Genomic DNA, 22,102 nt, shown 5'->3' on the forward strand with positions numbered 1-22,102 from the left:
TAATTAAGTACCTCTTCAATGATTAGGAGGAAGTTGAATAAAAATGTTTATTACCAAAGCTGGTGCATCAATGGCTTTTTAAACTCTTTTTAGGCACCTTTCTGCCTACTCTTTCTTTGAGTACTGTTTTAAGGGATGAGCCAACTTTTGTATCACTACTCCTAGCTTTTTTTTATGGTATGTTCTGTACAGATCACAAGGATTTCTAATGCCTATTACTCACTGTGTGATCTAAAAAGAAAACCAAAGTAATCTAAAATATCCCATTTAGGGTGTAGGGTTTCTGAATTTTTTGCCCCAAACAGCAATAATTCTGTGAGTGGTAGTAGGGGTGATGAGAAGTAACTATTTTTCCCCCTACAACTACTGAGCCTAATTCTGCCTTCTATTAAAATGCCTGAATTATGAGCAGACCCTTAACTGTTTCTAAATCTGGAATTCCTTACTGATGGACAACCTTGGAAAATATCCCAGAGGGACTTAAATAAATGTCACTAAGAGCGTGCCATATCCATTATGAGTTACTCTTTATTACTACAACTGACTCCACTACTCTGTCCTAAAGGACTCTAATGGCTAGTTTTGTGGTTAAAGGATAGAAGGCATTAACTTTCTTGAGCTTATCTTCTGGTTCTGGTATGCTCTGTGGCTTTGGCTAATTCATTGATCGTCTTTCTGCTTCATTTTCGTCTGTTGCTTTGCTTCCTGTAGCTAAATCTGTTGTTAGTACAATGCGATGAGAGCCTTAGCTGGGAAGCACTGTAACAATGCCAATGCTTATTCTAAACTTCCCCCTAAGCCCCTTGCCTGTATGTGTTTTTCAGCCAAATGGCCCATTTCTACACAAATTTCATTTGAATGGGCCTGAGGCTCGGCTGGCTGCAGGAATGTAGTATACCACCCTAGCCCGCAGGCCCACCGGGAGCAGGGCTGCCAGGCTGGAGAGGCAGCCGTCACCCTCCAGTTGTGGGTGCCCACCGATGATTTCATGACCAGCTGTGACGCTTGGCTTTTGCCTGGTGGAGCCACCGCACCTGAGTGGGCAAGTGAGGGGGCTGTGATATGGGGGAGGATCCCTGCCGGGTTCGTAAACCCTCCAGCTACGGTAGTCCCTGGCAAGGGAGCGGGACTCACCCCCTCCCGCTACACACACGTCTCCCGCTGGAGGGGGAGGGAGGTTCTTCCCCCGGTGTCCCCGTCCCCGTCGTGGGGGATGATGGGGCCCAATGACTCCGCCCGGAGGCTGGTGTCGCCCCATCAGTCGGTGCGTCCATGAGGGGGACAGGCACGGCGGAGTCCGAACGGAAACACATCCGCCTCCAGCCCGAACCACTTCCGGGCTCCCGGAAGCCGCAGCCCTGCCGCTGCCTCGTCCTATTGGGCAGGGGACTGATCGAGCGCTCCACCAAGATCTCTTCCGGTGGAGGGGGCGGGACTTGGGAATGTGCTTCCGGCTCATCGGTTGCGGTGGGTAGCGCTTGCTCTCAGGGCTGCCGCAGCCGGTTCGGGGCTGAGGAACGTGGAAGGAGAAGGGGGTAATCCCGGAAGGGGGAGGTTCCGGTTCCGGTGTCTCCAGCCGCCTTCACTTGGGCCTAGAGCCGGAGCAGCTCGGGAGGGCGGGGGCTCCTGCGGGTTTGGGCAGAGAGGAAGCTCAGCAAGGTCTGGCGGCTGGGCTGGGCTGGGGGGTGTCGTGCAGCTGCGAGGGTGGCACTGCGACGTAGGGCTCGTAACCGTTTTAAATAGTTTTCAGACCCGGCTGTAGCTAAGCCTGGCTAATGCTCCTTGTGTCACGGGCTCTTGTAGGCACCGTGCTGAGAGTAAGGGTTAGATATGAGTGTTTTATGGGGGAGCCCTGTCTAGACTGGAATACAGAACCAGGCCAGTTGCAAGCCCCTAAGTCAGCTTTTGAGCCTTACTCTGCATAAACACTCTTCAGCACCGGTATATATGTAGTGGCTTTAAACTGCTGATGAAATTGTATTCAGTAAATATCAGATTGGAAGTCTGAGACCGCGAAAGCTGCATCCAGAATGATATACTTGAATTGTAACGTTTCTGTTGTGCGTTTTCCATAGGTTGTCAACATGGCTACGGACTCAGATGTGCTGCATTTCCAGTTTGAACAGCAAGGGGATGCTGTGTTGCAAAAGATGAACCTCTTGAGACAGCAGAATTTATTTTGTGATGTATCAATATATATCAATGACACTGAGTTTCATGGACACAAAGTGATTTTTGCTGCCTGCTCCACATTTATGAGGGATCAGTTTTTGCTCAGTCAGTCGAAACAGATGCGAATCACCATATTGCAGAGTGCTGAGGTTGGCAGAAAGTTACTATTGTCTTGTTATACTGGTGCTCTCGAAGTTAAAAAGAAGGAGCTTTTGAAATATCTCATTGCTGCAAGTTACCTTCAGATGGTCCACATTGTAGAGAAATGTACCGAAGCATTGTCTAAATATCTGGAAATTGATGCTTCTATGGAGAACAGTAATCAGAACACAGAGAAATGTCATTCCTCAGACACTGAGCTGAGAAATAAAGATGACAATTTGGATAAAGACTGTGAAATAATTGAAATTTCTGAAGATAGCCCTGTTAATATAGAATATAATGTAAAACGGGAGCAAGGGGATGTCTTACAACCTGCAATGCAAAGTTTAATATCGGAAAGAAAGGACATGAAAACTCCAGAGATTTCCACAGTTGAAATAGGATATAAAGATGATGAAATTTGTATCTTCAGAATGGATTCCATGAGCACAGCCAATGTGGAAAATGATCATTTTCCACAGCCTTGCACTTCCTCTAAAACAAGTTTATATTTTCCAGAAACACAACATTCACTGATAAATTCTACTGTTGAGAGTAGAATTACAGAAGTGCCTGGAAATCATTTTCAGGGCTTTGTCAGTGACAATACAGAAGGAACCTCAACTGTAGTGAGTGGGTTTCAGAGTCTGGAGGATTCTGGTTATTCATGGCGGCACCAGTGTCCTAAATGTCCCCGAGGATTTGTCCACCTTGAAAACTATCTGAGACACCTAAAAATGCACAAACTTTTCTTATGCTTACAGTGTGGGAAAACATTTACACAAAAGAAGAATCTCAATAGGCATATCCGAGGGCACATGGGCATCCGCCCATTCCAATGCATGGTTTGTCTGAAGACGTTTACTGCTAAAAGCACGCTTCAGGACCACTTGAATATTCACAGTGGGGACAGACCTTACAAATGCCATTGTTGTGACATGGACTTTAAACACAAATCTGCCCTAAAAAAGCACTTGACTTCAGTTCACGGAAGGAATGGTGGTGACAAACCAAACCTTGACACAATTACACAAATCAAAATAGATTATGATTAGTGGATCTCTGGATAGATGTAAAGACGTGCTGTATTTAAAATCCTGTTGTGGTGAAATGCCAGGTGTTCACCAAATCTTTATGTAAGGGAGACAAGTGCAAATAAATATCTAATTTTGCTTACTGTATTGAAACCTAGTATTGGTGCAATTGTTTAGATAGTGTTTGCTAGTTGAAGGTAAATGGCAAAATATCGGAACAAAATTTGTGCTCCTTTACAGGTACGCATGGTACAGATAAGACAGCTCTGCAAAACTTTTTCTTCTAAAAGAGAACTCTTTGTGCTTGTCTTTCACACTTCCTCCTCCCATTAGAGGATAGTACTTATTTGAAGGATCCTTGATATCTCTCCGAGCTGAAACCTGAACTGTTTCTTTTCCAACCTTGAATAGAGTGGGGAAGGGGATGTCAATACCTATTCAGGGAGTCAATCATTCCCACTCAGTTGAGTGTTCTAAGACCGATAGTTCTTGTTTCAGTCTATGGTGAGGTCACTTTCCGCTTCACCAAATTGTTGGCTCTTCTAGTAGAAAGAAGTCAGGGCCTATTCTATTCTATATAGATTTTTCTACCACACTCATCGAATCTGATTCTCAAGTGTGTAGTTTAAAAAAATAAAAACAGGAAAACTCTCTAATGAAGCTTTAACATTCTTTATAAATAGAGGAGCAGTAAAAGGCACAAACAAACACACTATTCAGTTCACTTTTAACTTAATAGGGTCTAATTTTATTCATGTTCTAAAGTTTTCTAACAATCTGTTTGACTGCTTTGTTCTCACTGATACAAATTGTTTGGTTGTACACTTGTTTTAGTAATCAAACTCTAAATTAATTCTTTGTCTTCTCATTGTATTTTATGTTTGTCTTAGTTTTGTAAATCTCATGTGTACTGCTGCTGTGAAAATCTGAGCTACAAGCTGTCACATATTAGGAATCTATATCTATTTGAAAGACGTTCTTTCTGTATAAGGAGCAGTTTGGACACTGAGGACTCTTCAGTCTCTAATTGTATGATATTGTAAAACACTATTGTATGTGCCTGGGTAGATGTTACACTTCATTGTTTTACCTGCAGGCATCAAACTGCCCTATAACTCAAACTCTTTATCTTGTGCCTGTCCTTGAGTGGCATATATATTTCTTCCATTAATGTGCTATAAATAAAGACTATATATAGTTATTGAGTGGAATAATGCCATTTATTCTAGATCCTCTTGAATTAGAAAAAACAGTGCTCTTTCTTGTGTATTTATACCGCATAAGGATATATTTCCACATTGATCTTATGTCAATTACAAAGGGATATCTTTAGTTAACCTCCTGTATAGCTTGTACTACAAAAGCCACTCTTTTGGGTTTCACTCACCAGCCAATTAGGTGTTGTTTGTGTGCACAATATATACTGTGTAATTTACTATTATTCATCTATAATAGCAATGTTCAACTGTACTGATATGATGACTGCTCTCTACTGAAACCCCAGTTTTGGCAGGTTTAATACTTTAGTCAATTTACCTTTGTTTCAAGATGAATTTGTAATAAGTTCTTCACTTGATAGTTAGAATCATGCTTTGAATAACTGATTTACCAGTCACTTATTACAATGCCTAGAGGTCTCAGCTGAGTTCAGGATCCCATTATGCTAGGCACTGCACATGAACATCAGAGATAATTCCTACCTCAAAGGGTTTGCAATCTAAATAGATAAGCTAAAGGGTGATAGGAAGTACTGCTATCTCTATTTTACAGATTTTTACAGTACCCTCAGGGCTACTGAGGCACAGAGAGACTAACAAAGAACATGCTTCAGTTCATTTTACATAGTGTGAAGTAGTCCTATTGAAGTGAATTGGTGGACTAGTCAGTGTGTAAAGTTAAGCATGTATATAAGTCTCTGTAGGAATGGGACCCAAATGATATGCCCAAGGAAGGCATAACTGGCCAACTGAAACAATATTCTGAGTCCCAGTCTAGTGCTTTAAGCATAAGACATCTTTCATCTCTCTGCTCTTATCCATAATACATAATTAATCTTATACATAATTTGGACAACATTGTTCTGGCATTCTTAACTATAATAATTATATTTGCCAAACTAAGGGTTTGGGTTTTGTTTCCTTATTTGCTGGACACTGATGCATAATGAATTTTGCAAGTTTTAAGTTTGAAACATGGCTGTTTTACAATTGTGATTAATTGCTTTTTATGGCATTTTGTTAGTTTTGGTTTGTATTCTTTGACTAATCTGTGTTTGCAGTCTTGTTGACCTTGCATTTAGTGGTGGGTGTGAGGGTCCCTCACATAGTAACAAATGCAAAGGATTCATTTTTGGTTTTGTAAATGTCTTATTTTGTTAATGGTAACAGTAACGGTTCACCTGACTTCCAAAAACATACTTACTCGGTATTCTTGGTTACTGTATTAACAAATATTAACGTGGGTGTATGTACAGGTTTATATCTAACTGTTCATTTGTGCCTGCAGATTTGCACACTTTTTTTAAAAATCAGTTCCTTACATGTTAAGAGATGTCAGAAAACATTGGAGAACTGTATTAAACTAACAAATTAAGGAAAACTTGATGCTCCTTTTAAATTGGACCCTTTATAATATTGTAGTATAAAAGTTAAATGTATTGTGCTGTTGTGGGGCAGATAGAGCCTTGGTTTGGCTGTCTTTGGGTTTGTTCAACTAAAATGTCTTTCTGGCAAGTGCATGAGTCTCAGCAATATGAATTCAAACAATCATTGCCTGATCTAGGTGTGTGTTACTCATGTTGTTTCCCTAACTGATAAAGGGGAAATAGAGGTTATGATCTTGATATGCACCTTCTGTGTGAGGATTGGTAACTTTTATTCAGCTGTTGTAGTGCATGTACATCTGAGAGGAAGCTGTGTGTACCTCTTCAGTGGCTAGAATTTCTTACTTGATGAATTTTGTTAAAGAGAATTGGACTCAGGCATATGTATGCATACAACTCCCCTTGTACCGTTTTTTTAAATGTAACCATTTGCTCTATTTATAACATAAATAAAATGGAATGGAAATAAGAGGCATTGTTTGTATATATACACACACAACATTGAGGAAAGTCAGTGAGAGTCTGAAACTGCCTTAAACTATTGAATATTATGTTAAGAAACTCTCCATTTATTTGACTCCATATTCTAACCACACTCTCAATTGCTAGTCATGTTGGGAACCACAGTCTCTTTGTTACATACATATATAATCACCTTTTGTGGTAGTCTATAAGATAAAATGATTTATCTGAGCAAAGGATGCAGAATTTATACTGCGTCAACCTTTATTATAGCTCTTTAAAGCGGGAAATGGCCTACTTAATTATCACGGGCCTCCAGAAGCATAGATGCAAGAATGTAGCAAAAAACTGAGGTTGTTGCAGACCTTTTCTGAGATGTTCCTGATTGAAGTTTCAACTTACAGAGTAACTGCCCTGTAGAGCTCTTCATTGTTATACAGTGCAAAGGGCCTGCCTTCTCTTTCTGTGGGGGGAGAGAAAGCAGGCATGGCTTCTTTATTTCCAGTAACACCGCTTTTGCTTTTGGTTTCTGTACCAGGTTATTACTGAGGAGGAAAAGAAGGCCCTAGCCCAGTAAACAAACATGGCCAACTTGTCGCATCGCTACCAAAAGTCTTCATCATTCCTCTAGCTGTAGCCTGCGGTTCTACTCCTGAGCTGTATTAATACAAGAAAAGCTTTAAGCAGATGCAGGGCTACAGCCTGCGGCATAAACTAGATTCTTGTTCCCTGCCAGTAGAGTCTAGGGCTATAAGTGCTAAGGGAGAGAACTCATCGCACTAGCCTGCTGCAGGAGTGGGCCTGCCTGCTACATCAAGGCTGTGATGCTCTCCCAGGGGCGGGGGAAAGGCTACCTTTCCCATTTAGAAAAACAACAAGGAGTCTGGTGGCACCTTAAAGACTAACCAAGGTGCCACCAGACTCCTTGTTGTTTTTGTAGATACAGACTAACACGGCTACCCCCTGATACTCTTTCCCATTTAGCCTCTCCATGGTACTCCATGCCTCCATCCTGAAGGGGAGAGCTGGGGCTTGTCTGCTCCATCAGTCATGTCTATGGTTCCCCAGTCCCTCCCCTCCAGATCACCTCCCACGAGGCACTAGGGCTGCGGCTCACCCAACCGGCGTGGGACTCGCTGTCACGTGATGCGCGTGAGGGGGGCGGTGCCAGCCTGGGCTCCCCTCTCACGTGATCCTGGCAGCTCTCGCGATAGTAGCGGGGCGGAGGGGTTGGGCTCCCGTCTGTCACCGCGATGAGGAGGCGCCGCCGAGGCCCCCGCTGCTGCCACCGCCGGGCCGCTCCGGGCTGCCCGCCCCATGGAGTGTGAGAGGCCGGTGCCGCCTCCTGCTCCCGGCCCGGCCGCGCCTCGCAGGTAGGGCCGCTCGGCGGGCGGCGCCTGGCCGGGGACAGCCGGGGGCCGGGCCTCGCTCGGAGGGAGGGGGCCCGGCTCTCGGCGGGAGGCCCGGGGGAGTAGCTCCCTGCGGGGGGAGAGCCAGGGCGCTCCTGCAGCAGCCCCCCCCTCTCCCTTCCCCCGGGTGCCCTGCGGCAGCGCCGCGGCGGAGGGTCTCCTAGGCCGGGCCGCTCGCTCGGGGTGGGGCTGCCTGCTCGGAGGAGTGGGCCCGTCAGCTCCTTCCCCGCCCCCTCGCTGTCAGGGGCGCGCTCAGACCCCCCCCCCCCCCCCCGCCCTTCCCGGGCCCAGCGGCGGGTGCGCTCGGCAGCTCCGTTGCCGGGTGGTGGTTGATCTCTGTGTGGTGCGGCCGGGGGCTTTCACCTGCGGCTCCGCTCCCGCTCCTGGCCAGGCTGCTGGAGAATCCCAGCTGCCATTGGATGGCTCCTGTGCGGTGAGCTTGGGGACCGTTCCTGGGGGCCGGGTGTCTGCATTGCAAAGCCACCGCCACGACTGGGCTGCACGCAGAGGCCACGGATTCCGGGGGGACATGGACGGGGTTACGCTCCCACCTGAGGCCGTGTCTCAACTAGCATTCTCGTCTGCTGTTGCACCTCCACCCGCGGGACCACTAACCTATACAGACCCCTGGGGTTTTTAGTCACCCCGCCAACTAACCCTGCTCTAGGAGGGCTAGACATCATGCGCTCTAGTGTGGAGGGGGAGTCGGTCTGATTGCATGAGTATTTCCACTCGTACTTCCTCTTGTGGAGGTGCACCTGTGGGGAAACTTGAAGAAAAATAGTAGTGTAGACAAGGCCCTGGAGGTGGTTCCATCTGGGTATGCTTGATGCAGGGTGCTTAGTAGGCACGCTCGCCTTGCCTCTTCTCTTCCTGTCGAAATATTGAGGACTTTTAAGTACAAGAGTCCGGAGGAAGTTTAGAGAAGAACCGCAATATGACTGGTTGGTAGGAGTATTGATTTAGTAGGAAGGATTAAAGGAGTTAAAGGGGGAGACGCTTATGCCTAGAAATAAGCTAAAATTAAGACTAAGTCCACACAATGTCAGGAAAGATTCTGATAGCAAGATCTAGATGTCTTTTTTGAGCCATATGTGTTCTTTAGATGAAGAAGTTGGGTCTCACCATAATTTGGCTATTTTTGTAGCCCAATTTATCCTCTTCATATTGGTTAGAAAAATAAACCTACATTAGTGTAATTAATTATCATTAAGAGGAAAAACAGATGATATAGAATGTTAAATGAGAACATACTAGTGAAATTGTAAGGAACCATTTGACCCGGATAGATCTCTATTTGACCTTCAGTCTTTTTTTGTTTAAAAGACATCACTGGAAATTTTAGAGTTTAAAACATATACTGCTGGCATGCTGTATTGTTGCATTAAACATTACATTCTTATTCTTAGTAATTAACTATGCTTTCCCTAGATCTATATGCCTTTCTTATCTAATGTGAACAATATTCTTCAATATTAACAAGCTTTTTCCACAAGTAGTAGTAGTAATTAGCATTTCCATCTTGTATGGAATAGTACAGCTCCATGCAAAAAATAAAATTCTGTCAACTTAATGGCAATACTAGAGATTGCTTAAAGTGTAATTCTGTTTGGTCTTGAGTATTGATCTTTTCTGACTTGGCTGACTTATGGCAGAGGATGTAAATATTTATATCTAATGTGCTTTCTGGAAAATCAACGTTTAGATATAAATAAAATGTAGCTCGCTGCATAAAATCTTATAATTATTAATGACCTGAACATGAATAGTACCTCTGTCTTTGCTTTTCTTATTGGATGGAGGATCTCACTGAACAGAACTTGTCTCCTTGTACAAGTTTTACTATTCTAAAAGGTTTCTTCATGATACTCCTAGAAGCCCTCTGCTTTCATGAAAGTCAGTCTTTAGGGAATTACTAACTCTTGCTTGAAAAGTTATTTGTGAAATTTGTTAGTGTGTGGGCTGTTCACTTGTAAAAGTGATGGTTTATAAGGTGCAACTGGGGTGCATGGGAGAAGATTCAGGATAAACACAAAGAACTGCCCCACATGATCCTTGGTCCTCTGCTCAACCTTCTATATAACAGAAAAATAGCACCCTTTAAGTGCAGATCTACTCTGAAAAGTAACTATAAAAATAGCACATTCTTAATCAACAAACATACTTTTTTGGTATTCAAAATAATCTTCACTGATTTTTGTGACAAATATTTTTGCCATTTTGACCTGTTAGTCCTGAAAACACAGCTATGGGAGATGGATTTTCATCAGGCTTGTGGGAAGGCCAAGTTCAGCTTTCAGTTACACCCCTGAAACCCTCCAGAAAACAGATGTATAACTCAAGGAACATCTTAACATGCAGAATCCTGATTACTAGTGGTGATGCTTGAACAGGAAATAGAGCATCTTGACTGACCTCCTGGGGTGACTAGAGCTCTGGCATTTGCCAAAAAAAACCTTGTATATGTAAACAGTAATGTTTATCTAGAAGTCAGAGTGTCATTTTTATATTATATTATACTAGTGCATTACATAGTATAGCCATGTTTCAACGAATAGTCTTAGAAAAAATGTGTGTTTTAAAGTCTTTTTTAGGTACTGGGAAAATAGTAACAGTGTTACAGTTTCCAAATCTTCCAATGGGTGCTTGGCAAAGGCTAAAGTCTAAGTAGACAATTTTATAAGAAGTTATGATAGTGATGATCACTGTAGAAACACGCATAAATAAATCTAGGAAAAGTGTTAGAGCAGAACAGAAGACTAAGCCAGGTTTTTAAAAATTATTAGCTCAAGTCCATAATATGAGGAGCCATGAAAAAACTAGCTTCTTGGTTTGCAGTAGGTTGATGTGATGTTTCTTAAATAAAACAAAGGTTTCTTCCTACAGTATGAATCTTCTGCTTTCCCCAGAGATAAATGCGGGTTTCCAATAAAAAGTCAGATCAGAACAGTATCTTGGAATATTGTCCTGTACTGGTCATTGAACCACTCCCTTTACATTTAGGCTGTTTCTCAGAAGATTTAAATGTGATGGACATTATGCTATATGCAGAAACAAACAAGTCTGTTCTATCTAAAGAGAATTTATTTTCACTTTGAGTCACTAGAGCTAAAAAATGCAAAGCTATTATTGGGACTGCCCACTTCCACTTCCTGGGTCTTTAATATGAACCCAGTTTCTTACATCTGCATGTGATGGTTGTTAGAGTAATAAATGGAAGATTAAAGTCCTGTTAGGAATTAATTTAATACTAATAATTTGATAACATGGATAATAAGTTACTGAGCTAGACAAGATGCTTTCAACTTTAAGTAACTTCAGAAGGAAGGCTTGACAAACCTACTCATTATAGTCCAAACAAGTGATTAATCTGCTTGCACAGATGGAAAATTGCAATGGATGCCTTGAAATTTGCCCATTTTAAAATCCTATGTTGTCTGCAATTAGCTACTATGTAAAGAACACCTCAGCCTCATAGCATAGTTAAAATCATAGTAAGATTGTTTAATATTAGAACTAAATCCATGTTGTTATTTTTAATGCCTAATGCACTCAATCCTTAATAGTTCAAAGTGCTTAATAGTAGAATTAAAAGTTGGGCTGGATTGAAAATTCACTGAAGTTAATTGACTTCAGTGGGTTTTGAATCAAGCCCATAAGGAAGATTACAGGATCCAGTAAGCATACCAGAATTGGTTTAAAATATGAGCCCCATATAATTCCATTTTGAATCCGCTTCACAAATTATAAAGTTTAAAAAAAACTAATGTTTGAAGGAAAGTCGAGTTTACTAATTGTGGCTGATAGGAAAATTTAAACATTCCCTTGCAGGGTTGTGAACTCAAACTCAACAGCATTTTGCTCCTGCAGCAGAAGCAGAAAGTGAAACTGGATTTATCTGAACTAGTCTGTCCTAAATGCAATAGTTACATAATAAATAGCAAACAGTATATTTAGACTTCTAAAATCTTCAGGTTTAGTAATCTAAGATGCTTCTCTTAATAAGATAACAGCTGAAAAATCACGTTTTTCTGAATATTTTTACCTACTAATGTTAACAATAAAAAAAAGTACTCGTTTGTTTACTTTCTGTATTTGACAGCACTTTGTGCTTAGTCATTTTCTATATCATGTTTGTGGGTTTTTCACACAGAAAGATCAGGACAACTCCAGGGTAATGAGCAACAAAGGGTCCTGTGGCACCTTTAAGACTAACAGAAGTATTGCAGCATAAGCTTTTGTGGGTGAATGCCCAATTCATCAGACGCAAGACCAGGGTAATGGAAGCATCTGAAAATACTTTCAGTTAGTCTCTTAAAAGAGACTAGATTTTTAAGTTGACAGTTCTTGTCGGAATGATTTTTGGTAGGGCACTTTTTTTTAAATTTTGTTCAATTTTTAGATTATTAGAGCAATTTGTTTTTCAACAGAACATCCCTAAATATGTTCCTTGTCAGAAAAAACGGGTCTGTACAACCATTTCTTTATATTTTTTTAAGAAACTGACTTGATAATTAGTAGACTTTAGTTAGAATCCTTTTTGAAGATACTGGAGAGCAAAAATATCAGAATAGTTGGCATGCGTGAAACGGTACTGAAGGCCTCCTCTGAATATGACTGCTTGAAGTTTTAGGAGTTGCGAACTTTCCCCAGCTCTTGCTGATTTAATTAGATTCCTCCCTGACAAGAAATCTGAAGGTCAACACATGCTCAATAGGATCCTCATTTATGATGATTAAATATTCAAAATAAGGTCTTAAAAGCTGCTGGTATACTCTTTGAGGAATTAATGTTTTGTTTACATTACGTTCCAGCACAGATCAGGAAAATGACTCTTCGCTTGTACACACTATCACTTACTTCATATAACTTAAATCGCTCAGGAGTGTGGAAAAGCCACTTCCTGAGCAATGTAAGTTACACCGACCTAAGCACCAATGTGCACAGCGCTATGTTGGCTGGAGAAACTCTCCTGCCAACATAGTGACCGCCGCTTGGGGAGGTAGAGTAATTATGCCGACAGGAAAGCGCTCTCCAATCGGTGTAGAGCGTCTGCAGTAGCCGCACTACAGCGGTGCAACTACATTGGGACAGCTGTGCCACTGTAGTGATTCTAGTGTGACTAGCCCTTATTTAAAAGCCTGGAAAATGAGTTGCTACTGTTACCTGCAAGCTTCTGAATTAAGTGTGGAGCTAAGCATATATATGCTCTCTGAATAAAGATTACTGTCCTTTGAATCTGTTAATGAGGGATGTGGGAATGGAGACTCGTGTCATGCTAATACCTAGGTTGTATGTGTACTATACTTCTTAAAATTTCCCACTTGCTACTCCAATGGTGGAGATTTAGAATATGTTACCTGTGTTGTCTAACCTGACAGAGATGAAAATGCTATTGGTCACCAGCAACCAGTCTTCACTGGCATTAGCAGTAATATATCAGAACCTGTGGTAGCAAGGATGGGAAGTCTTAAGGAAAACATCTAGAGTAGATAGATCCTTTCTCTACAATTGCATTTTTCTTTTCCTACCATTGGATACTCAGGGGTTGAGGGGGACTAAATGGCATTATACATTTAAATTCATAGAGAAATCAGGATGCTTTTAGAATTTTGTTCACTGTTGCTTATTGTACTTTTGATCATCCATGTCTGAAGATGCATGTAACAATAATAACCCTTACAGGTATGCAATGTTTTACCTAAAAAAGTTGTCTGTGTCCCTCCCTAGTAAAGTGTGTGCTTTATAGTAGGGTTAAAACATACTTCACTGTGTGACTATGCTCACTTAGTATTGAAGAAATTGGATCCACATTTAGTGTCAGTGGGATGAGTTCAAAGTTTAATTTCTGCATTGTCTTATATGTTATACAAAAATTAGAAAAAAGTAATTCCCAAATGATGTTGAAAAACTCATTGAAATAAGAACATCTTGTACAAGTATCCTGTTGCTTAAAGAGCATTGGATGCTCAGTGCTAAATAGAATTTCTAAACAGATGGTCATAATTAAAATAAAATTTACTTTTAAAGTCTTACGCAGTGTTCTAATAAGTATTTTAGTGGTCCAACATATACTAACATCACTAACTGAACTGTAGAACAGCCAACAATTGATTCAAAATGAAAAGTTGTTAAATTCAGATGGGACGGGGGAACTGTTGGCTTCCTCAAAACAATAACATTACCTTATTTCCATTTTTGGAAAAGGAAATATAGTATTGAGCCTTTAACGCTTTATAAATATAGCAGTGTAGGGAGTAATGTGAGTTCATCTGTATTTTTAAAAGGAAAAGTGCTAATTGGACAGGTTAATTAATAGCACTTACGCAAACCATCTGGTTTCTAGGTTTTTGGTAACATCAAAGCCACCAGGTAAATTATTGCAGAATAGTTATGGGTGTGGCTGTTTAGCTTTAACCTTTACAAGCACCTACAAGTTTGATATTGTCAGCGTTGAAGGCTTGAATTTAAATAGTTTAGCTGAAGTTCTTATCTGGAGTAGTCTTTAAATATTTAGGCTTGTTTTCTTTTTATTAATTTTAGATTATCTCAGATGGGATGTGTCTTTCAGAATATATGAGTAAATTTTCCCTTTTCCCTTCAAACATATTTCTACATAGGATTTACATGGAACCTCTGCACAAAGTGAGATATTTCAAAGGAAAGACCTGCTTATAATAAACTGAAGTTGTTGCTTGTTGGATCTATATGGCGTTTTGGTGACATTTCCATATTGTAAATTGGTCTCTATATTTGTACCTTTCCTTGTTGTGGAACCAGCTACAGTGCTATGCTCTGCAAACAATTGTGTGAACAAAGTATCAACTGTGTAATTGCCCCCAAATACCTGGATTTCCAGTACAGCAGAGATCTTTCTGCCACAGACTTACGTACGTGGAGTTTCACTGTTATGAATATGAGGTAGCGAATGTGTAAAATGCAAATAGAGAAATGTATGCCCCCGGAAGCAGTCCTCTAATGGGCTGTTATAAGGGAGGTGATGTGAGCACAGAATTACTCTCCCATTCCAGCAATAAATATTTTTTACTACTTTTAAAAAACAAAAAATTTAAGCATATAATGGATTGTATTTCTAAAAAGCGATGTTTATCCTGACACCGGTTTAAATTTGAACAAGATCAGTAGGATGAAACATCTGTGATCATGTTGCACTCCACTTTATATGATAGTAAAACAAATACAATATTTCTTTGACTTCCCACCGCCCTTCCGTTATTAGGGAGTGGTGTTAGTTTTTGAGAATTGTGAACTTGATTTGTATCTGAGGTTCTGCCTTTAACCTTTCATGTGTCAACCAGTGTTTTTCCCTAAAGTGTCTGAATTCCATGAGTATACAGGAAACACTGATGACATTTACTGAAGATAGGCTCACAACCTGGATTAGTGTACACTAGCTAGCAGAATGTGATGGGATTATTGAACTGTTACTATAGATTGAGATAACGGGGGAGGGGGATGGATTCATTATATGGGGATTTCAACATAAGTTTTTTGGTTTTATTTCATAAAATGTTAAAATTTTGCTTTTTAAATTAAATACTAATTGTAAATGACTGCAAAATGTTGTGTAGAAACTACCGTACATCCTCTGTTCATTCACTTTACAGCTGCCAAAATACGGGACAGTGAAATAATGGTCTTCTAGTCTGCTAAACAAGCGTCCAACTTCCACAATGCCTGTGCAGGCAGCTCAGTGGACGGAGTTTCTGTCCTGTCCAATCTGCTACAATGAGTTTGATGAGAATGTGCACAAGCCCATCAGCTTAGGTTGCTCACACACTGTCTGTAAGACCTGCCTGAACAAGCTTCATCGCAAAGCATGTCCTTTCGACCAGACTGCCATCAACACAGACATCGATGTGCTTCCAGTAAACTTTGCACTTCTCCAGTTAGTTGGAGCCCAGGTATGACTTAAAGAGCTATTTACTTTTTCCCAACATTACCATTTACATTTTACCCTTGCAGCAGGAATACATCCTCACTGTTCCAATCAAGGAAAAGAAAAGGTCTGATCTTTATAGCATCTGAAGGCCTGTGTACCCTACAAAGACAATCACAACAAGGGACCAGGTTACCAGACAGCTGTCCCTTGTCACCACTAAAACAATATTTCGTCGTCTTGTGTAGACAGGACTCTATTATAACAGTGATCCTGTAATGTGCCACAGTTCTGGACAGAATGTCTGTAAAATGATTTTTTAAAAGCGTCTTCCAATATGGTTGGGTGTACAGCTGTGTGAGCTTGTAGATAAATGCCTTCTGGACCTAGAGGACAATCAGAAGTGTCATTAGAAAAATTAATCTGCAGATTACACTCATTCATCCTTCGCATTGGGAACTAGTTGAGTCAAAACCTCATGTTACTTCTTACATTGAAAAGAATCTGACCTCTGAACCCAGGTTCAGACATCCATTCTTTTGAAGCACCCATGATGGCATTTAGGTTGCACTTGAGAGAGTGTCTCATCAACTAATTGAATTAGAAATTTTTCCCTCCAATGCCTCATAGTGGTGGCACAGGAATGTTGATAAAGTCCACATCGCACTTGAAACTTGTAAGTAAATAATCTGTCTCTCTTGTGGCCTGTCACATGTGTTTTCAAATTGTTTTTTACCTTTTTCAAGTTAATAATTCTTCAAAAGAATTGGGGTGCTACCTGCACAGGATGTATTTTATTGTGAGCTGCTTAGTGCGTTGCTTATTTTAATTTGTCATCCAGACAGATGTGACAACAATGTGTATATTAAAAAAATCATTGTGTATGTTATGGAACATAGTGTCATACTCTAGTTTGTTTTCCCTTCTCAACTCCATATATTTCTTTCATTCTCTATTGCTAATATAGTGTTTGTAATAGTCACCTTGTCTGCCTATTGCAATCTCACTTCCTCTGACTGCCCGACTTCTCACAGTACATCTTAGCTTGTTCAGTACATTGTAACTAAAATCCCCTTTGTTTTCTGCCACTCTGACCAGATCATGCCCACGGTGAGTCATGCACCAAGTTCAGACTCACCATTCTTCCCTTCAAGGACTGACTGCATGCTGTGCTTGGCTACATTTCTATCTCTAATTTCTCCTTGCTCACCTTTTCGTGTTCTGCTCTTGGCCAGTTAATTGCATCTGGTCACTTCCTTGGTCTCCTACAAGCAACTCTGCACTTCTTCTCATGCTGCCTCTATGCATTGATCATCCTCCCAGGCCCTGTGTACCATGCACCTTATCTTTCAAATAACCTTTCAGAGGTTAGTTCTTTCAGCTGGTCTTCCATCACAGTCCTCCCCTCCTGCCCTGTTTTCCTCCTTAATGTCCACATTTTAATGTGTCAACCCAAAAACACCACAAGAAATGTGCTGTAACAATATCATAATAATATCATAGTTTTTCATCACCATAACCATCATCCTCTATAATCCCTTGCTGAATTATGATTATTACATTCCAAACACCTTGGGGTTGAACCTGTCTTTCATTTCTTTGTGAAGAGCAGTGTTATCTATGAGAGATCTATGGTGTTATATAATTAGCAATAATGATGCTCATACTGTGTTAAGGTGAGTAAGGCAGGTCCTGTGAAAGATTATGTACACTGGCTACAACTCCCTTTTCTTTCCTTTGCAATTTTTGTAGGTACCAGATCATCAGACAGTAAAGTTAAGTAACCTAGGAGAGAACAAACATTATGAGGTAGCAAAGAAATGTGTTGAGGATTTGGCACTCTACTTAAAGCCACTAAGTGGAGGAAAGGGTAAGTTGTCTTAAAACTCTGCAATTCTTGGTATATCAGACAAGCTTACTCTTAACAGAAGTATGTTCTCAGTGCTAACTGGTTTCAGGCTGTGAAGTGATAGAACAACTATCTTTCTGGTAACTTTTCCTTTATATTTTTATTGGTTCATGCACATCTATGGTGCTTGGTAAATAACAGTCTAGTACAGGGATAGGCAACCTATGGCATGCGTGCTGAAGGCTGCACGCAAGCTGATTTTCAGTGGCACTCACACTGCCTGGGTCCTGGCCACCGGTCTGAGGGGCTCTGCATTTTAATTTAATTTTAAATGAAACTTCTTAAACATTTTAAAAACCTTGTTTACTTTATATACCACAACAGTTCAGTTATATATTATAGACTTATAGAAAGAGCCCTTCTAAAAACGTTAAAATCTATTACTGGCAAATGAAACCTTAAATCAGAGTGAATAAATGAAGACTCGGCACCCCACTTCTGAAAGGCTGCCGACCCCTGGTCTAGCAGCTATATTGTTTTTGCTTTTGAGGGTAACTAATATTGCTGTTCATTTAATAATGTTCCCACCTAAGCATAGGAAAGGAACCCAAACTCTGTTTAAACTAGACAGGGTGGTTTGGTTTGACATAATTAGATTTTAATTTAAATTCCTTTATTAGTCAGCTATCTATGTATGATTGTAGTGACAAGGGATGGACTGAAACAGAGAAGTGCCAGAAAGCCTTTATGGTGATCTGCAGGGAACTGAGGAATGTTCTGTAGTCCATGTTGAAAGCTGCCCGAAGGGTTATACGCTCCAAAAGTGAGGTGGGGATCCTAGATAAAACCTAAAAATGGCATGGTGGTATCAAACATTGCACAGAAAAGGGGCATAGAGTAAAAATAGACCAATTTAGTACAGATCTTGATAAGCAGTGGGGGGCTGAGTGGGAGATGCTTCAACAGCAAGGATCAGTACTGTTGGATCAATGTTGTGATGGTGAGTGGCCTCTTAGGCTAAAAGTGTTCATGATGGGATATGGCATTGTTCTGTGACTTAAGCCTATACTAGAAATAGTTGTTTGCCTTTCTCTTAGTTGATCAATCTGTCTTCTTATTAAGACTTAGTTGACCATTTACCTCTTTCTTTAAAGGAGTTGCTAGTTTGAATCAGAGTGCCCTGAGCCGTCCAATGCAAAGGAAACTGGTGACGCTGGTGAATTGTCAGCTGGTGGAGGAGGAGGGTCGTGTTAGAGCCCTGCGGGCAGCACGCTCACTTGGTGAAAGAACTGTAACAGAACTGATTTTACAGCACCAGAACCCTCAGCAACTGTCTGCCAATCTCTGGGCTGCTGTCAGGGCACGAGGATGCCAGTTTCTAGGGCCAGGTAGGACTCTTGCAGAATGGATCTGTCTGTTTCTTTTCTTACCAGGAAGAACATTTCTTGGGAGTCTTGTCATTGCAGTTTGGAGGTAGATGTGCTCTTGTTTTCCAGGTTTATGGGAAAGAGCTGAGGGGGCGGGAGAGAAGGTTGGTTATTCTAACCAGTATAACTCTTGGTTTTATTATGGTCTATCCCTAGATACTGCAGGGAAATGTTCCACAAATCTCAGCCTATTATAAATAGATGTATTTTCCTTATTGTCTGTAGCCCAGTACTGTTATGTAACATGCAGATAGTACTGAACACTATGATTAGTGCATAGGCACAAGGTTTCTCATTCAGTTATGTTTGCGCCTATATCTTAAGTCATAGAGTCCAAAACCACCAGCCCAGGTTGCATGGTAATACTGTGCTACAAGCAGTTAAGTTATAATTTATGGCTTTGGACTCTGATATAAACCAGCTGTTACCAGTAAATTGATGCCAAATTGAGTGCAGGGTTCATCAGAAGATTCTGTTTAAGTTGGCAATGCCACGAACTTGTAATTCTGATGGGTAGTTCTAATATTCCTGTGCCATTCCTACCACTAGATTTCATGCAGCTTCCTAGTATAAAATTGGCAAGCTATATGAAATGACAAAGGCTGAATGTTGAGACTGCAATGTAAAACCAAAAGTTAAAAAGCGCCAATATTATTGAAAACAGGGAGCCCTGAATCATTCTGTCTTCTTTTAACTGGAACCACTTACTGCATTTCAAGCATTTCTGCGTACTGCTTCATATCTGGACTAGCAGATTTCTTAAAATGGGGCAAGTTTTCACTGACTGTGTTTTGCTGTGGTTGTTTTGTTGGACTAAAAATAGTTAAGATATATTGTGGACAAGAACTCTCAAACCAAATGTTCCTGTGTACACTGTTAATATGTGGTAGTCTTACTTTTCTTATGACTATTTCTTTTTTTTTTTTTTTACATCTGTTTAAAGCTATGCAAGAAGAGGCTTTGAAACTTGTGTTACTGGCACTTGAAGATGGCTCTGCGCTCTCAAGAAAAGTTTTGGTACTTTTTGTTGTGCAAAGACTAGAACCAAGATTTCCTCAGGCATCAAAAACAAGCATTGGTCATGTTGTGCAACTACTGTATCGAGCATCATGCTTTAAGGTAAAAGATTGGATAATTTAAAATGAAAAAAGAAGAACAGGAGTACTTGTGGCACCTTAGAGACTAACAAATTTTGTTAGTCTCTAAGGTGCCACAAGTACTCCTGTTCTTCTTTTTGCGGATACAGACTAACACGGCTGTTACTCTGAAACTTAAAATGAAAACTTGCTTTTTATTTTTTGCAACTTAATACCAGTTTTATTTTTAAAAAACTTTTTGATACATTAGCAATGTTTAGCATATAGTTCTGAGGAACAATATGGCATGAATATATTTCACCTGCAACATGCTACTCAAATTCAGATTTTACCCAATCTAAAGATACAATGAAGCATCAAGAAGTGATCTAAAAGCAATTAATCATCTAATCCAGGGGTCGGCAACCTACGGCACGTGTGCCAAACACGGCACGCAAGCCGATTTTTGAGTGGCACGCAGTTCCCTGACATAGTCCCGGCCCCCAGCCCCACTCAGCCTCCCCGCCCACCGCTCTCCCCTGCGGGGGCAGGAGGCAGAAGCTTGGTTCTGCAGCAGCCAAGCTTCCCCTATCCCCCTCTTCTTCCCCCAGCGGTGCTTTCCTGCCCCTCCTCCTCTCCTTCCCTGCACCAATCAGCTGATGGCCCTAGCGAGCGGCAGCGTGCACACAGCTCCGTAGAGCAGGCAGAGAGAGGTAGGGACGGAGCCTGGGGGAAGGGGGTGGAACAGGGCATATCCCTTCCAGCCCCGTGCCTTGAGCCGCTCAGGGCAGGGGGCTGGGAGCACTCCCATGAGCCGAGCACCCCAGCCTTCTGCCCTGCACCCCCACACTCACAGCCCTCTGCCCTGCACCCCCCCACACACCCAGCCTCCTGCCTTGCACCCCCCCAGCCCTCTGCCCTGAACCCCCCCAACACACACCCAGCCTTCTGCCCTGCACCCCCAGCCCTCTGCCCTGACCCCCCCCACACACCCCAACACACCCCCAGCCCTCTGCCCTGCACCCTCACACCAACACACCCCCAGCCCTCTGTCCTGAACCCCCCCACCCCCCACACACTCAGCCTTCTGCCCTGCACCCCCAGCCCTCTGCCCTGACCCCCCCCACACACCCCAACACACACCCGGCCCTCTGCCCTGCACCCCCCCAGCCCTCTGCCCTGACCCTTGAACCCCCCACACACCCAGCCTTCTGTCCTGCACCCCCATACACCCCAGCCCTCTGCCCTGACTCCTGAAACACCCTCTTCCCCTCACCCCCCCCCCCCCAGGTTTGGGGTCCCGGCCATAGGCCCTGCTCAGCCCACTGCTGGCCTAGGTGAACAGAACCCCAGGCTGGCAGCAAGCTGAGCAGGCTGGTGGCATAAGATCAGCATTTTAATTTAATTTTAAATGACGCTTCTTAAACATTTTGAAAACCTTGTTTACATACAATAATTTAGATATATAATGTAGACTTATAGAAAGAGACCTTCTAAAAATGTTAAAATGTATGACTGGCATGCGAAACCTTAAATTAAAGTGAATAAATGAAGACTCGGCACACCACTTCTGAAAGGTTGCCGACCCCATCTAATCCCACTAACTATAGTCTCTGCATACACAGAGATAGTGGGATTGAAATATATGGAGAGTGAATCTTAATACATTCAGTACTGATGCATCCATTATAAAATGGACATGAAATGTTTAAACCTCTCAATTATTATACCATGCCTCTTTTTCCACTGAATGCTCCCAACTCTTCGTCTCTGAAGAATAAGAGATCAGGAGTAGGAAGTGAACTCTGCCTTCCTGTATGGTAATGTAGAGCACGATCATTAAGAAATTAATTGGCCCAGAAAGGCAATAAAATAATATCAGCTGACAAAGACAGTAGTTTGTTCTGGACATCTTTGATAGAATATCAATATTTGATACAAAAGCTCTTATGTTCAATGACATGGGAAGATGGTTAAATTTTTATTTCAGCATATACGCTAGGCCTTCTATCAGAAATCATACTTGATAT

At 41.6% G+C, this 22,102-nt stretch overlaps 2 protein-coding genes across 8 annotated transcripts in view; both read left to right on the forward strand.

The window, feature by feature from the left end:
* The first annotated feature begins 1,436 nt into the window (after nucleotides 1–1,436).
* Nucleotides 1,437–4,162, forward strand: ZBTB6 (zinc finger and BTB domain containing 6). 4 transcript variants are annotated; one of them, XM_054007288.1, is made up of 2 exons: nucleotides 1,437–1,467; nucleotides 2,076–4,162. In XM_054007288.1, the coding sequence occupies exon 2, from the start codon at nucleotides 2,085–2,087 to the stop codon at nucleotides 3,366–3,368; it is 1,284 nt and encodes a 427-aa protein (XP_053863263.1). In that variant the 5' UTR covers nucleotides 1,437–1,467; nucleotides 2,076–2,084; the 3' UTR covers nucleotides 3,369–4,162. The 4 variants fall into 4 exon arrangements, with proteins under 4 accessions (XP_053863263.1, XP_053863261.1, XP_053863262.1 ...); XM_054007286.1 differs by having other exon boundaries at nucleotides 1,451–1,535; XM_054007287.1 differs by lacking the exon at nucleotides 1,437–1,467 and adding an exon at nucleotides 1,560–1,659.
* Nucleotides 4,163–7,626: 3,464 nt separating this feature from the next.
* The window catches only part of RC3H2 (ring finger and CCCH-type domains 2), a 45,566-nt gene continuing 31,090 nt past the window's right edge, over nucleotides 7,627–22,102 (forward strand). For 2 of the 4 annotated variants that reach the window (XM_054007334.1, XM_054007337.1), the window contains exons 1-6: nucleotides 7,627–7,784; nucleotides 14,441–14,710; nucleotides 15,449–15,745; nucleotides 17,473–17,590; nucleotides 18,724–18,957; nucleotides 19,940–20,115. In XM_054007334.1, coding sequence (XP_053863309.1) covers nucleotides 15,515–15,745; nucleotides 17,473–17,590; nucleotides 18,724–18,957; nucleotides 19,940–20,115 — 759 coding nt within the window. In that variant the 5' untranslated portion in view covers nucleotides 7,627–7,784; nucleotides 14,441–14,710; nucleotides 15,449–15,514. The remainder of the gene's footprint in view (nucleotides 7,785–14,440; nucleotides 14,711–15,448; nucleotides 15,746–17,472; nucleotides 17,591–18,723; nucleotides 18,958–19,939; nucleotides 20,116–22,102) is intronic. The other 2 variants (XM_054007336.1, XM_054007335.1) reach the window with 2 other exon arrangements.

Source organism: Malaclemys terrapin, chromosome 17, assembly GCF_027887155.1.
Source record: "Malaclemys terrapin pileata isolate rMalTer1 chromosome 17, rMalTer1.hap1, whole genome shotgun sequence".
Taxonomy (NCBI): domain Eukaryota; kingdom Metazoa; phylum Chordata; order Testudines; family Emydidae; genus Malaclemys; species Malaclemys terrapin.

What these genes read in the sequence shown, in the direction of transcription:
- ZBTB6 (XM_054007288.1), top strand. Translation starts at nt 2,085, where the DNA reads ATGGCTACGGACTCAGATGTGCTGCATTTCCAGTTTGAACAGCAAGGG.